General features: G+C 38.0%; 1 protein-coding gene across 1 annotated transcript in view; it reads right to left on the bottom strand.

Moving 5' to 3' along the window:
- Positions 1–12,952, bottom strand: part of UBE3D (ubiquitin protein ligase E3D) — a 78,413-nt gene that overhangs the window by 22,513 nt on the left and 42,948 nt on the right. The window contains exon 9 of the mRNA XM_041412343.1: positions 10,128–10,266. Within this exon, the coding sequence (XP_041268277.1) occupies positions 10,128–10,266 (139 nt within the window). The remainder of the gene's footprint in view (positions 1–10,127; positions 10,267–12,952) is intronic.

The following is a 12,952-nucleotide window of genomic DNA, read 5'->3' as shown; positions in this document are numbered from 1 at the left end:
AAGGTGCTTAATATTTTTTTTTTTCTTCTATTTTCCATATAAAACTCAAGCTCACTAAAAGCAACAGAAGAAATACAGCTCCCTGATCTGGTTTCATTTATCTACAGTGCCACAGCTCACAAAAATAATGGAGACTGGGAACTGGTGTTTTAAAATAGCCTCTTTCTCTATATACCATGCTTTTTTAGTCTACATTAGTTATATAGGAATAATTCTTTTCTTTCTTTCTGTAAGGCAGAATCACTTCCTATTTTACTTGTCAAGCTTCTGGGAGACAGATGCAGAAACTTAAACCAAAATGCCTGGCAAAAGTCCAAACAGCAATCACATTCTGCCCACCCAACACTCCCTGCGATCTCACTCTGCTACAGCATCTTCAGATTTCTGCAAGTTTTTCTACGTATTGCTAAATGGTTGCCACGTTTCACCTCAAGGCATGACAGCTTTCTATTGGATGCTAAACAGTCTCCTTATTTCAGTAGGTCATGTTAATGCTGATACACCCTTTTGCCCTTCTCTTTCTTCCCACGGGAATATTCCAAATCTTATTTTAGGAGCTCTATAAAATGCATTGGCTGAGATACCTCCACACAATCACATGTGTAAACCAGCTTCCTTTATATCAAAAGCAGTGGAGCTGTTACAAAGAAATATTCACACAACCGATCTTTTCTACAGATCAAAGCAGCTAACAACTTAGAGAAGGAAATTATCTTGTCTTTTTTTGGCCAGTCACAATTATGTTGGTGTAGTAAAAGGGTAGTTGGTCTATCTCATCTCTTACACTTCCCTTCAGGTTTTTCCCTACCCCTGGACAGACAGTGCTCTGTCCTGTTCCCCCCTGCCATGTTTCTGCCCTTCTAGCTTTCCTAAAATCCAAACAGTTTTCTTCTTTAAGAAGCAGAAGCTTTCAAGCAGTACCATTTGTCATCAGCCACCACTCCCGGAACAGACCTATGATTTAAGCACAAAGATTTAGAGCACACTACTCTCTACTGACATTGGAACAGAATGATGGACTTCTTCTTCTGAGGGAAGGCAAATTGTATGTTTCTCACTGGAGGCATTACTGACTTCTCCACGAAAAGATCCATTCCAGACTCATTTTCAACTGACAATAAAAAGAGGAGAACTTAACAGCCCTCTTCCTTTTTGTCCACCATGTACTTTATCACAGTCAAGTCATTGATTCAATTATAAAGCTCTGGGTTTACAGCCTTCTGTTTATTTGTCCATTTGTCTCCTTGAAGACATTATTACTGTTTCCAACTCTTCAAAGTGTAACACTCCTGAGCTGCTCTAAGTGCCTTGGCAAGCTGACCTGTCTGTTAATAAAATGCTAGAATTTATTGACAACCTCCCTCAGGATTCCTCAAAATCTTGTAATTTGTGATAACACCATATCTACTCCAGCCTATAGCTGAAATCTAAGAGAGTTGTATCCATCCTTTTTAAAGTACTTTTAAACCTACTAAGAATCATCCTTATAAATACATCTTTCATTCTGCAGAGCTTTCTGGACTCCTGAAGTAGCTTCAAAACTTCCATCCAGACTCTTAATGGAAATTAACAAAGTTGTATCTTTCCATAACAACACACATTCACAAAACACACAGCATAACAACATGAACTTCTCAGGAAAACCTCCATCATAGAATCATTGTTATCCAACGACTCAGTAATATTTTTAAAGCCAAAGAGCTCTTTGTAGCTGATAATGTGATTTCTGTGCATTTTTACCTACAATATTGACACTTGCACCTCACATAAATCAAGCTATTCATTGCAATCTGGGTAGAGTTAACATTACCTCAGATGCCAAAGTTTTGGAGGGAAGCAGCCTTACACAATCCGCACTGAACATGTATTGCAGTATTGTGTTGTACAGAGGTCTAAATATATCTTTTCAACAAGAGCTTGTTTCTCAGTCACAAACAGCCTCGATTAATAAATAGGAATGGATGTTCTAGTAGTATATTAGACCCCCCATAAGACTTCTTTATGTATATATTCAGGTACATAAAACACAGGTATTTGTCTTTTCCACAGTGTGGTGCCTGTTGATGAAGACAAACTCTCAGTTTCTGCTCAATTGTGCAATACCTACACAACTACTCGATCATTAGGATGTAACAACTACACTTTTAGATTTCGGACTTACTTAGAAAAATCAGGAAGTTCGCAAGAGATGAAAACTGGAAAAATTAGTTCTGTCTTCATCCCTTCCAAGCAGTTTATTCACAGGCAATAACAGACAATCTAAACAGGATCCCTGCAATTAATTGTACATTCACATCTAAATGGTAAATTACTGTATTGGTTTTGCATAGCAAGGTTTTGATAGCAGGAGGCTGCAGGGGTGGCTTCTGTGACAAGCTGCCAGAACTTCCCCATGTCTGACACAGCCAATGCCAGCCGGCTCCAAGATGGACCCACAGCTGGTCAAGGCTGAGCCTTTCAGTGGTGGTGGTTGTGCCTCTGGGATAACAGCCCTAAGAAGGGGGGAAAAAGCCCTGTTCAACGATCTGGGAGAGAGGAGTGGGCATATGTAGGAGCAACAGCTCACAGACACCAAGGTCAGTGAAGAAGGAGGAGAGGAGGTGTTCCAGGTACTGGAGCAGAGGTTCCCTTGCAGTCTGTGGAGGAACCTGTGCCAGAGCAGGTGGATGCTTTAAGGATGCAGTGACCCTGTGGGAAGCCTGCACTGGAGCAGGCTCCTGGATGGACTTGTGGATAGAGGAGCCCACACTGGAACAGGTTTGCTGGCAGGGCTTGTCACCTCATGGAAGGGACCCACAGTGGAGCAGGGGAAATGTGTGAGAGTCCTCTGTCTGAGAAGGAAGGAGCAGCAGAGACAATGTTCCCTTTGAGACAATGTGTGATGAACTCACCATGGCCCCTATTCTCCCTATCCTTGCACCACTAGGAGGAACTGTCAAAGAATTGAGAATGTATTCAACCTGAAAAGGGAGGACTTGGGGGTAAATATTTTCAAGATTTTGTTTTACTTCTCATTATCCTACTCTGATTTGATTGTTAGCAAATTCAATTCATTTCCCCAAGTCAAATCTGTTTTGCCCATGACAGTAGCTGGCGAGTGATTTCCTCCTGTCCTTTCATTGACCCAAAGCAGCTTTGGTAAAAGCAATCAGGGTCAAACCCCCATGATGACATATCTGAGCATCATTTCTAAGAAAACTGCTTTGAAGTGTATTACTACATGCTTATGCAATAGGTGGCTTTTGCTATATTCTAGGCAAAGGGAATTGCACAGAAATGAATTGTTCTTTCAGAAGATCTTCCCTCTCAAGAAACAGGAGGCCATACTTCCAGAGGAGGCACTGGCCTGCATGCTACATGTTCATAGCTTTTTCCTTGGAGTTCATAGTTTTTTTGTAATTTAATCTACTTCTGTTTATGATAAGTGCAGGTTCACTCTCTCTGATTTCCTCCTTACTGGAGAACTGCCTTGGAAGAAAAGAACCATTTACCCTTTCTGAGAAACTGATGACAAATTTTGAATCTCAGTTTAGGGCCACTGCTGTCAAGGTTCTGATTTCCCACCACGGAGCACTGAAACAACCACAAAATCTTGTGCTTCCACAAGTAAAGCCAGCTTGCATTTCTCCCATTCATAGTTTCAGTTTAAGTTTGCACGATTGATTTCATTCTGTTTTAAGCCAATATAAATGGGCAGCTCCTTCCCATTAGCGGAAATGTAGCCATCCCACATATTAGATAAGGGAAATAATACCTTCCCATTAGCATGTCCAAAGCAGCTGCAGATATCACAAAACCATAGCCTAGAAAAGTGAGCCTGTGCTGCAGATATGGATGACTCATATAGAGACACATAAGGACATATGGACATTGTTCAATAACGTCTTGCATATACAGAACTGAACAGTCCTCAGCCAGGAGACATTATGCTTTAATAAAGTGTATGCAGAATCAGTATGAAACGTTTTTGGTACAGTTTCAACAAGAATGTAAAAATACTAATTATAGTTCAACTAAAAAATTGTTCCCTTTGAGGCTGAGGTTAACAACAAAAGACAGGGATAGTCTCAACACATACACCTGAATGCTCCAGAGATACTTTTAAAAGATAGTGAACACCAAGTAAGATAACCTGAGTGACATAATATAAATAACTTAATATGGAACAATTAAGTAGCAGACAAAATAATTTCTTACATGAACATAGAAATCTCTATAATTCTGCAAAGAAGTATTCAGATTTGTCATTGAAACACTAACTCTCTTAATATCACTTGCTCTTGGCAGCATTTTTTCATAATTTTATGTTTTAATTTGTTCATACAGTTTTATATTTTTCCTAATTATTCTGCAGTGTTTCAATAGGTTTATTATGGCTGCTATTAAATGCAGAAAAACATGAAAAAACTTCCAAATATGTACATTTTAAGTTCTTTTATTTAAAAGCCGCTGAAATATTTGTATGTATATTTTACAAAACTAGGTCTCCTTTCCTATATAAGGTTTGGGTACTTCTTTCCTGTTTAAAATAAATCATTTGAAATTAAACTTTAAAACTTACACATAATAATCACAAACAAAACAAACAAAAAAATCCATTCTGTGTCATCCTGGAAGCCTATCTGAGTTAGTCAAAACTACAAAAAGCATATAGCAGGCACTTTTACAGAAACCTGCAAAAATCAAAACATCATTATTTTGGGTAAAATCTGAGTAGCCAAAACAGGCTGGCACTAAATACTCTGAGTTTGTTCACTGTAGTTTACATTATGTAGAACTGGTCCGCTAAGAAAAACAAACATGACTGTATTTAAACAGATTACAATGTATTTGGAGTTGTTGCTTCATAATATTGTCAATATTAATGCAGAAGTTTCAGAGACATAGGCAGTTGCAAGCTTGAGAAAAATACTTTTTAAAAATTTGTACTGTATCTAGGAACACAATTTGTCTGTGAAATACTATAGAATATACATATTCAGACCTCAAATTCATTTTGTGGTAAATCTTCACTAGGCAAGTAATATCCTGTGATTTTAAAAAAATGCTTAAAGAGATAATAAGCCATTTTACTGCATAAATTGACTTATTTACTTTTCCTTTCTGGAACAGTTCAATAAAAGACACAATATTTTGAAAGCCATTTCTTCACTGCTAATATTTTCTTTTATTGTATTTTTATCCTTCTTTGCTGCTGTTTGACAGTGCTCCAAAGGAGTGGAATCCAGCTTAAAAGAATACATGCATTTCCTCTAGCTCCAAATGTCCAGAACAAATGGAAAAGCTGAACAGATTCTTGTAAATTTTATTCAGCTGTTAGCTTCAAAAAGGATTGTCAAAAGACACAGATGCATCTGTTATCTTCAGCTAACTTCTTGCAATAAATGATTTTGAAATTGCTTTTCATATATATAGTGACACATAAAACATAAAAGTATTGATATTAAAAACCACCAAATATCAAGGGACACTTTAGTTTGGACCCAGCATAGACCTGAGAGACAGCAGTAATTGTATATTTTGTTTTCCATGACCCTTTTGATATTCATATACTAGAGCCGCTAAACTATAATGAATACTGTATTTATTCATTCTTATATTATCTGAGCAACTGATATTCTGTATGTCTAAACCATCTTGCCTTTAGCAAGTTTCCTGCACTGTATCAAGAGACTAAATGACAGAGAATTGACAGGTTGTTCTATCAGAAACCTTGGGTTTTCCTTCTTTTTTGAAAGCAAAATAATAGCAAATAAGTTTTTCCTTCAGAGACAACACTAGGGATTCTTACTGCAATGGTAGAATAAACAGTTTATTTTTTCTTAAACAGTGGCTTCACTTCTCTAAACCAAAGCAGACAGTGTGCTGAAAGCTACCAGGGGCACTGGATGCAGCTCCAAAAACTATCAAGAGCTATTTGAAACAGAATTTTGAAACAGCTCAGCAGTTCTTAATCACAATCTTCCCTCAATTTGACGCAACTGTAAAAGTAAAAATAAAACCATGATCCGTTTAACTCTGGAAACTGTTGTTTATGGTCTGTGGCCTTATGAATAGTGCCTTGATAGGGCAAGTAAAATGTCTGGTTTCCCACAACAACAGCAGTGAGAGAAAATGTGCCCAACAGCCCCATACATCATCATAAGAATTCAATATCCAGGACATTTTCTGTTCACTGTGCTTGAATTCAGAGAAAGACGAGATAAGGTTAGAAAAACACAGCAGAGATTACTTGTCACTTTAAAGCATCTCCCTGTGTTAACTGTTCTGTGCTGTAGGCTCTGAAATACCAACACAGCCTCTGAGACCATGCTGAGAAGAAGCAGCTGAGCAGTTCTGTGATAAAGTACATGATAACTCAAGTGGGTGCTAGCTACAAGTGTTTGCAAGTATTAAGAATAATACACAAAGTAAAGCTCAACCATTCCTAAAGCAGAGGGCTGACAGCTCAGGTGGGTGGACAGCCATATAGATTGAGTTTGTAATAAGGTAACACAGCTTTCTGTGCAGTGTAATGGAGCTGAAAAGAAAGCAGCAAAACAACACTCAGAGCAAAAGCAAACGAAAAAAAATAATCTTTTCTAGCAGCAAACTCCTCTCTCCCTTCTTACTGATTTTCTCATTGCTTCAGGGTAAGTATCAAGTGCCTCAGTCAATCCTATTACCTTGATCCAAGACATCCTTAGTATGGGTGAGGGATTACAAGCCTGGGAAGGTACAAGTCAGGGCTGAAAAACCGTGCTCTCCAGTAAACCCAGGAGCTGCCATCTACCAGCAAGAAACAGTCCTTCAGAGTTTACAGGCTCAAGCTTCCTAAGATTTAACTCTCTATCATCCACCAAAAAAATGTCACTGCAATTATTCTGGTGAAATGAGAGATGAGCCAAAGAAAATCGAGTACCTAGGCTCAACAGCCTGGGAAACTTACAGGCTGTCTGTAGTGAGCACCTTAAACTCAGCAGAGCTTTGTAGCACAGTCTGCTGCTGCTCTTCTCTTCCAGGCTCCTCTAGCAACATAAATCACACTGAAAGATCTTTACAGGGTCAAAACTGAATTGAAAAGTGATTTCAAATATTATGTTACTAAGCAGTAGCACACCAATGGAAAATAAAATGTAATTTATGTCTCAGCACTGATATAGTCTGCTAAGCTAGTCCCAGAGAGTACTTCCAGAGCACAAGGCAGAACAGAGTTTATTACAGATTATTAGCAACTAAGCAGATTTCCTTTGTGTGCTTTTTACAGCCTAAGCATCAACCAATGCAGATGCATACCAACTAACATTTTGGCTTGTCAACATTGTGGCGCTGTAATATAATTGGGAGAAAGGGTAAACACATTCTCAAAAAACATGGGTGTCAACGAGATCTTTTTTTGTTATCTAATTTAAAAAACCTGCATTTTAAAAGCCATCCTGACAGGGTATCAGGAGTTGAACTGTAACTTTTAGATCATCACATTAGAGCTGCCTGTTAGATACATTTCCAAATACTGTGTGAAAACATAAAGAAAAGCACCAGTAGAAAGCAGTGGTCCATTTAACTCCTCACCATGTGTCCAATGGTGGAAACACATATTAATGAAAGGAGAAAACTCTGGCAGTTTCTGGGGTTGTTTTCTCCTAATTCCTCCAGCATACAGTTGCAAGACCCTGGCCCCTGCTGAACAAAACAGACGCTGTTCCACTGCATACACAACAGGGAACTCCGCAATTATTTTCAGTTCAAATACAAGTTTCATTGTAATATAGAATTAAAATGTTTTAAATTTTTCTATACAACTGCCAGATTAAGGTCTACCACAAAATAAAGCATAACTAGTTTTGTCATTTTGCCATTACTCCATTAAGATACATGAAATATCAGTTTTCAATTAGTGCCCTTTTATTATTCCCTTTTTGGCTCACAATCTTCACTATTTTGGATGCAGCATGATCTTATGCCCAGGCAACAGCACAATTTAGTATCATTATTCAAGCTCTCTTCAGATCTTGCCAGCTTTTTCCAAGCAAAATACAGAAAAACTAGGATCTGTAATTCTAGAATTTGCTGAACATGAAGAAGCAAGCCAAGAAAAAAATCCCCAAAATTATAAGGCTGGCAGACCATTATAAAGCATCAGGGAAAACCTAGGCAAACTTTGATTCTACTTCATGGATTCACTAACTGAGATCCAAACAAGGTTTATAAAGATAAAAATAAATAAAACAATATGTTACTGGACAGTGTTTGCCCTCTAGGACAAACACTTGGTGATATTGACTGTCTGCCAAGGAGAGTGACAGCTGGAGTCACAGAATTTTATCAAAAAAGCCATTTTCCCTTCCTCCCACTTGGCAAAATAGAACATTATCTTAGCAGAGCAGGTTTCTGAACTTGGGCTTTTCAAAAACTGCAAAGTGTGTTGCTGTGAAAGACAGGACATTGTCACATTGCCAGCTTTGGCATACAGGCAGGAAAACCACGATCTGTACAGGCCAGTGCTCAGTAAATGAGCTTAGCACAGTACTGTTTGCTTTCATCTGTTCCACAGAAATCTGGGGTAGAAAGGCCACGGTCAGAGGGACTCCAGGGGATGCATGGGGATGTCTCACCCCACAGCTGACATCACCCTATGCTTCCAGGACCTGCACCATGTGCCTCTAGGGCAGTGGTTTGTTTACAGAGGTAGCCTCACAGAGCTAAAATTACCCAGGAGCAGCTGAGCACAATCATCCAAAGTTAGCCATGGAGAAAAGAAAAGTGTGACGTTTTGTGTACTCAGAGGTAAAAACACCACCTGACAGACATCTATCACTTCCTACCTCTACCCCATACACAAATCAAAGGGAATCCCAAATACACAACATGGGACTCAGTATGCACAGAAACAATACAGGACATAGAGCCTCGGCATACAGGAGACTCCTACTTAACCTGTCATGGGTAAAGCAGGGAAGACTTTACCACAGAGAGACAAGGAATACATCCTCTTGGATTAGACAACCAAAATGTTCACTTCTTAATAGGAAACATGGACTACTCAACTGCATGGATTACTACTGCTGGCCAATCCTTGAAATTTATAATTATTGTGATCTATTGGCATCCAGGAGATTCTTCAGTTTTATGGCCTCTGAATGTACAACCCAGTAACAATTCTGACCTTGTGTATTTTAATAACATTGAAGCAATCAGCAGCTGCTGCTTTACCCAAGTGATCACCACGTACAGATTCCCTGTTTCCAAGCACCCAAGATGCAAAGTGAGAAACAATGCAGGTACCTATTCCTAAAACAGGAGTTTTCAGTAGCTGTACATCAGTATAACTCTCTTAAAGTCAATTACTTGATATTGTTTTATAACCTTTTTTTTTTTGCTTCAAAATCTACAAAAAGACTACTTTTGAGTAAAAATAACTCAGGAACACTAATTTGATGTGTCTTAAGTACAAACAGGAAATATGGACAAATAGAGGCTACCTGATTTCACATTAGAAACTGTTAAGGACACTCAGTCCCACTAAGATGATGATGCTTTCATAGCTGCCATAAAAAACACAGACTCAGTACACTTCCTGCTCAACAGCTGCTTACTTCAGATTTGCATCAATACTCAACCTACAGACTATGTAACTACAAGGGAAGACAGAAGCATCATAAAAAGGCTAAGTTGCTATGTCATATCATCATGAATTCAGTTGTCTCTATTGCATTTGTAAAAATCATACTCTCCAACCACATTACAAAAGAAATAAAAATCACAATTTAACATGCCAGCAACAATGTTTCCTTTGGAAAATTTCTATGATTGTTGAGAACTTCCAAAGTAACACACAGAAGAATGTTTTCACCGCTGAAAACCTTTATTTTGTTGCTGAGAATTTTATTTTTTAAGACCACAAGATTTTTATAATGATTCCAGCTACTGTAGCCTAAGTTTGATGAAATTTCTTTAAATTTCATCACTTTAAACCGTAATGAACTGATTAAAAATCCAATGGTATTTTCCACCTTGGTCTACATTTTAATATAACAGAGAGTCATGCAACTACAGAAGACAAACCCCCTGAAAGGGTTTATGGCCCCCAAGGATCTGTCTTTTTCCAAAAATAACACCTTTATACTGAAACAGAAGCTGCTCCTTACCTGAAAAGAGTTCATGCATCGAAGTGAAGGTGGCAGAGATGTGGTACTCAAACCCAGAATCAACAACAGTTCCAAACATGTTTCTGATGGAAACTTTAAAGGATGAACTCCCATATCATCTTCCCATGCATCAGCAAGCCTATAGAGTTTAAAAAAACCTTTTATTTTCTAAAAATATATTTAAGTTTCAATTAAGTATTAAAATATGTCATATCACTGTGATAAAAAATTCCCTTCACGTTTTCCCTGTAAAAGTCAAAGATCAGCGTGTTTTACCAGAAAAACAAAGTGTATTTAGATAAAGTGCCTTAACCATACCACCAATATCTTGTAAAAATATACAGAAGAAAGCTTAGCATATTTTAGAAAAATTCACTCATGTTTCTAATTCACAGTTTCATTACTTCTGAACAAAATTTCATCTGTCACTTGTAATTTCCCATTATATAATGATTTTACACATAAAGTATTCTTTGCAGTACACAATGCCTCCACTTTTTATTTTGTTTCTAGAAAGAAAGATTCTATTCAATTCTGAAAAGACAGGAGGTCAGGCATGATTTTCAAAATTGATGTTCATTATGCTCACTGGGAACTTACTAACAGTCTATACAAAGCAAAAATCAATCCCAGTTCACCTTATACAGATTTTTTATTTGGATGTATTAAAAGAGTTAAAATTTCTAGAGTTACTCATAAAAACAACATTTCAGAAGCATATTCCTGTAAACCATTACCACTACCACATGCTAAAGAACAAGATTAGTTCAACAAGATTTACTCAAAAATACAAGATCATTTTGCTTCCTCTAGCTCAGGCTTATTTCTTCCATAATACACAAACTGACAGACTGATCAGTGATCCAGTTACTTTAATAAGTTTGGGTAGGTAATATCTGATACTCCTGGGTAAGATGAATGCCATTTATTCTCAGTAGACCTGAGTGCATTGCTTTGGAAGACAATTCTTGCTACCCTTCCCTGTCCAAGACCTCAAAATTTCAATAAACAATCTTAGCATCAGCTTTCACTTTTAAATTCCTCCAGCTCTTCTGACTGAACCACTGCCTGTGAACATAACAGCTTATTTTAATGTACTTTCTAGAAATAGCTGCATTTTTTTAGACAGGCCCCAGCATTTGGCATGGTGAAAACTGAGGAAATAGTCTCTTCACAATATCTGTGTCATCCTGGATGGTTCTCATTCTCTCAGGCTTCCCAAACCCAATGATTCACTGCAAAGTCTTGCTTCTTACACACAGGCTTGCATATACACTTTTTATACACAGCACCTTCTTAGTTCTTCTAGAAGATATCCTACTTAGCATAATTTACACATCTTTCTTGAAAGAGTGGGTGTACTTTCACTTTCTTACCTTCATTTGTCTGAAATTGGCCACTTGAATTTCAACTCTTCGCTTTTGTCTTTTCTAATACTTAGATTTTTTTCCCCTTTCCTAATTTATCTATGTGTATGTAAGAACACAACTCTGCTTGGATACATAGAGGCAAGACCTATAATGCATAGAATATCAGAGGGGCTTCCATCTCCCTAAAAGAACTTTTTTTTTTGTCCCCACTATAAAAGACAAAGAGAATAATATCACATCTAGATTACCAAATACATAATTTCTTTTGTCAAACCTCACCAGAATGAGTCATCTTGGCAAAAGAAGATCTAAGATTTACATGGTAAGGAGAAGGAGGAAGGCACCCTGGCTCTTCTAATGGCAGTGCAACACTTAAGATTTCCAACATCTCTGCCTCCACCAAAGGGCAGAGGCCAAAACCTCCCACACATTAACAACCTTTATAATATGCACTATCTCACTGGACAATTATACTGTGACACATGGTTCTGGAAAAGTTGTTAAAGCTACTACAAAAAACCCCAACTGACCACTAGGACAGGAAGGTGAGATGTTCAGAAGAGAATCTGGAGTATTCTCATTATTAGAAGGTACAAACCTCCAGTTAAGTCACAAATACTATGTCAGTGTTGAATGGAAACAGGATTCTTTTACAAGACTACAGACTAGGCAAGTGGCCAAGCCCTGACTGGTTCAGAGTTTCAGGCTGGATGGGGCTCTGAGCAACCTGGTCTACTGGAAGATGTCCCTCCCCACAGAGGGGGAGAGCAACTAGATGATCCTTAAGGTCCCTTGCAACCCAAACCATTCTGTGATTCTATAAATGTTCCAGGAGGAACATTTAAAACTAGATGATGAGCCCTAAGTAATCAGTAACCAAGGAGTCTTGTTAACTGTAATCCAGAATGGAGTTTTACATTTCCTTATCCCTTGGTAATTTCATTTCCCCACATAATTAGAAACTTACCTCTGTATGCTCCTTACTCATTCTTTTCTCTGCATTTTCTACAATCTGGTGATGCAGGAAAATTTAAGTGAAGCTAGTGAAATAGGAGCTCTCTTTTTCAGAAATCAGCAAGTCTAAACAAAGCACTGTGCAGGCACCTTCAAACACAGCTAGAGTTTGGAGACTGGAGGTGGTATGCTAAAGTTCTGGGTCTTAGGAAGGTGTTTCCACAGATCACCACCCTTTCTTCAAAGAAACTTTTCAGAACTCCAAGCAATATTCAAAACATCACGACTTGCATCAGTACCCTGATTCTATTCTTGTGTTTTGATACAAGGATTTTTTGGAGATGCCTCCTCATTTTTAGTCCAATTACTACAGCCCTGACACCAAACTGGGGATTTTTCTTTTGTGGCTGTTGGTTTATCTGATGGAAAGAAGGTTTGCATAAAGACATTTAGCCTAATTACACTGGAATTCTTCTTTATTAATTGCCCAATTATTAGTAT

The sequence above is a fragment of the Onychostruthus taczanowskii genome, unplaced genomic scaffold, assembly GCF_017590055.1.
Source record: "Onychostruthus taczanowskii isolate IOZ18803 unplaced genomic scaffold, ASM1759005v1 scaffold39, whole genome shotgun sequence".
In the NCBI taxonomy this organism is placed as follows: domain Eukaryota; kingdom Metazoa; phylum Chordata; class Aves; order Passeriformes; family Passeridae; genus Onychostruthus; species Onychostruthus taczanowskii.
This window is presented reverse-complemented; position numbering and strand designations above follow the sequence as displayed.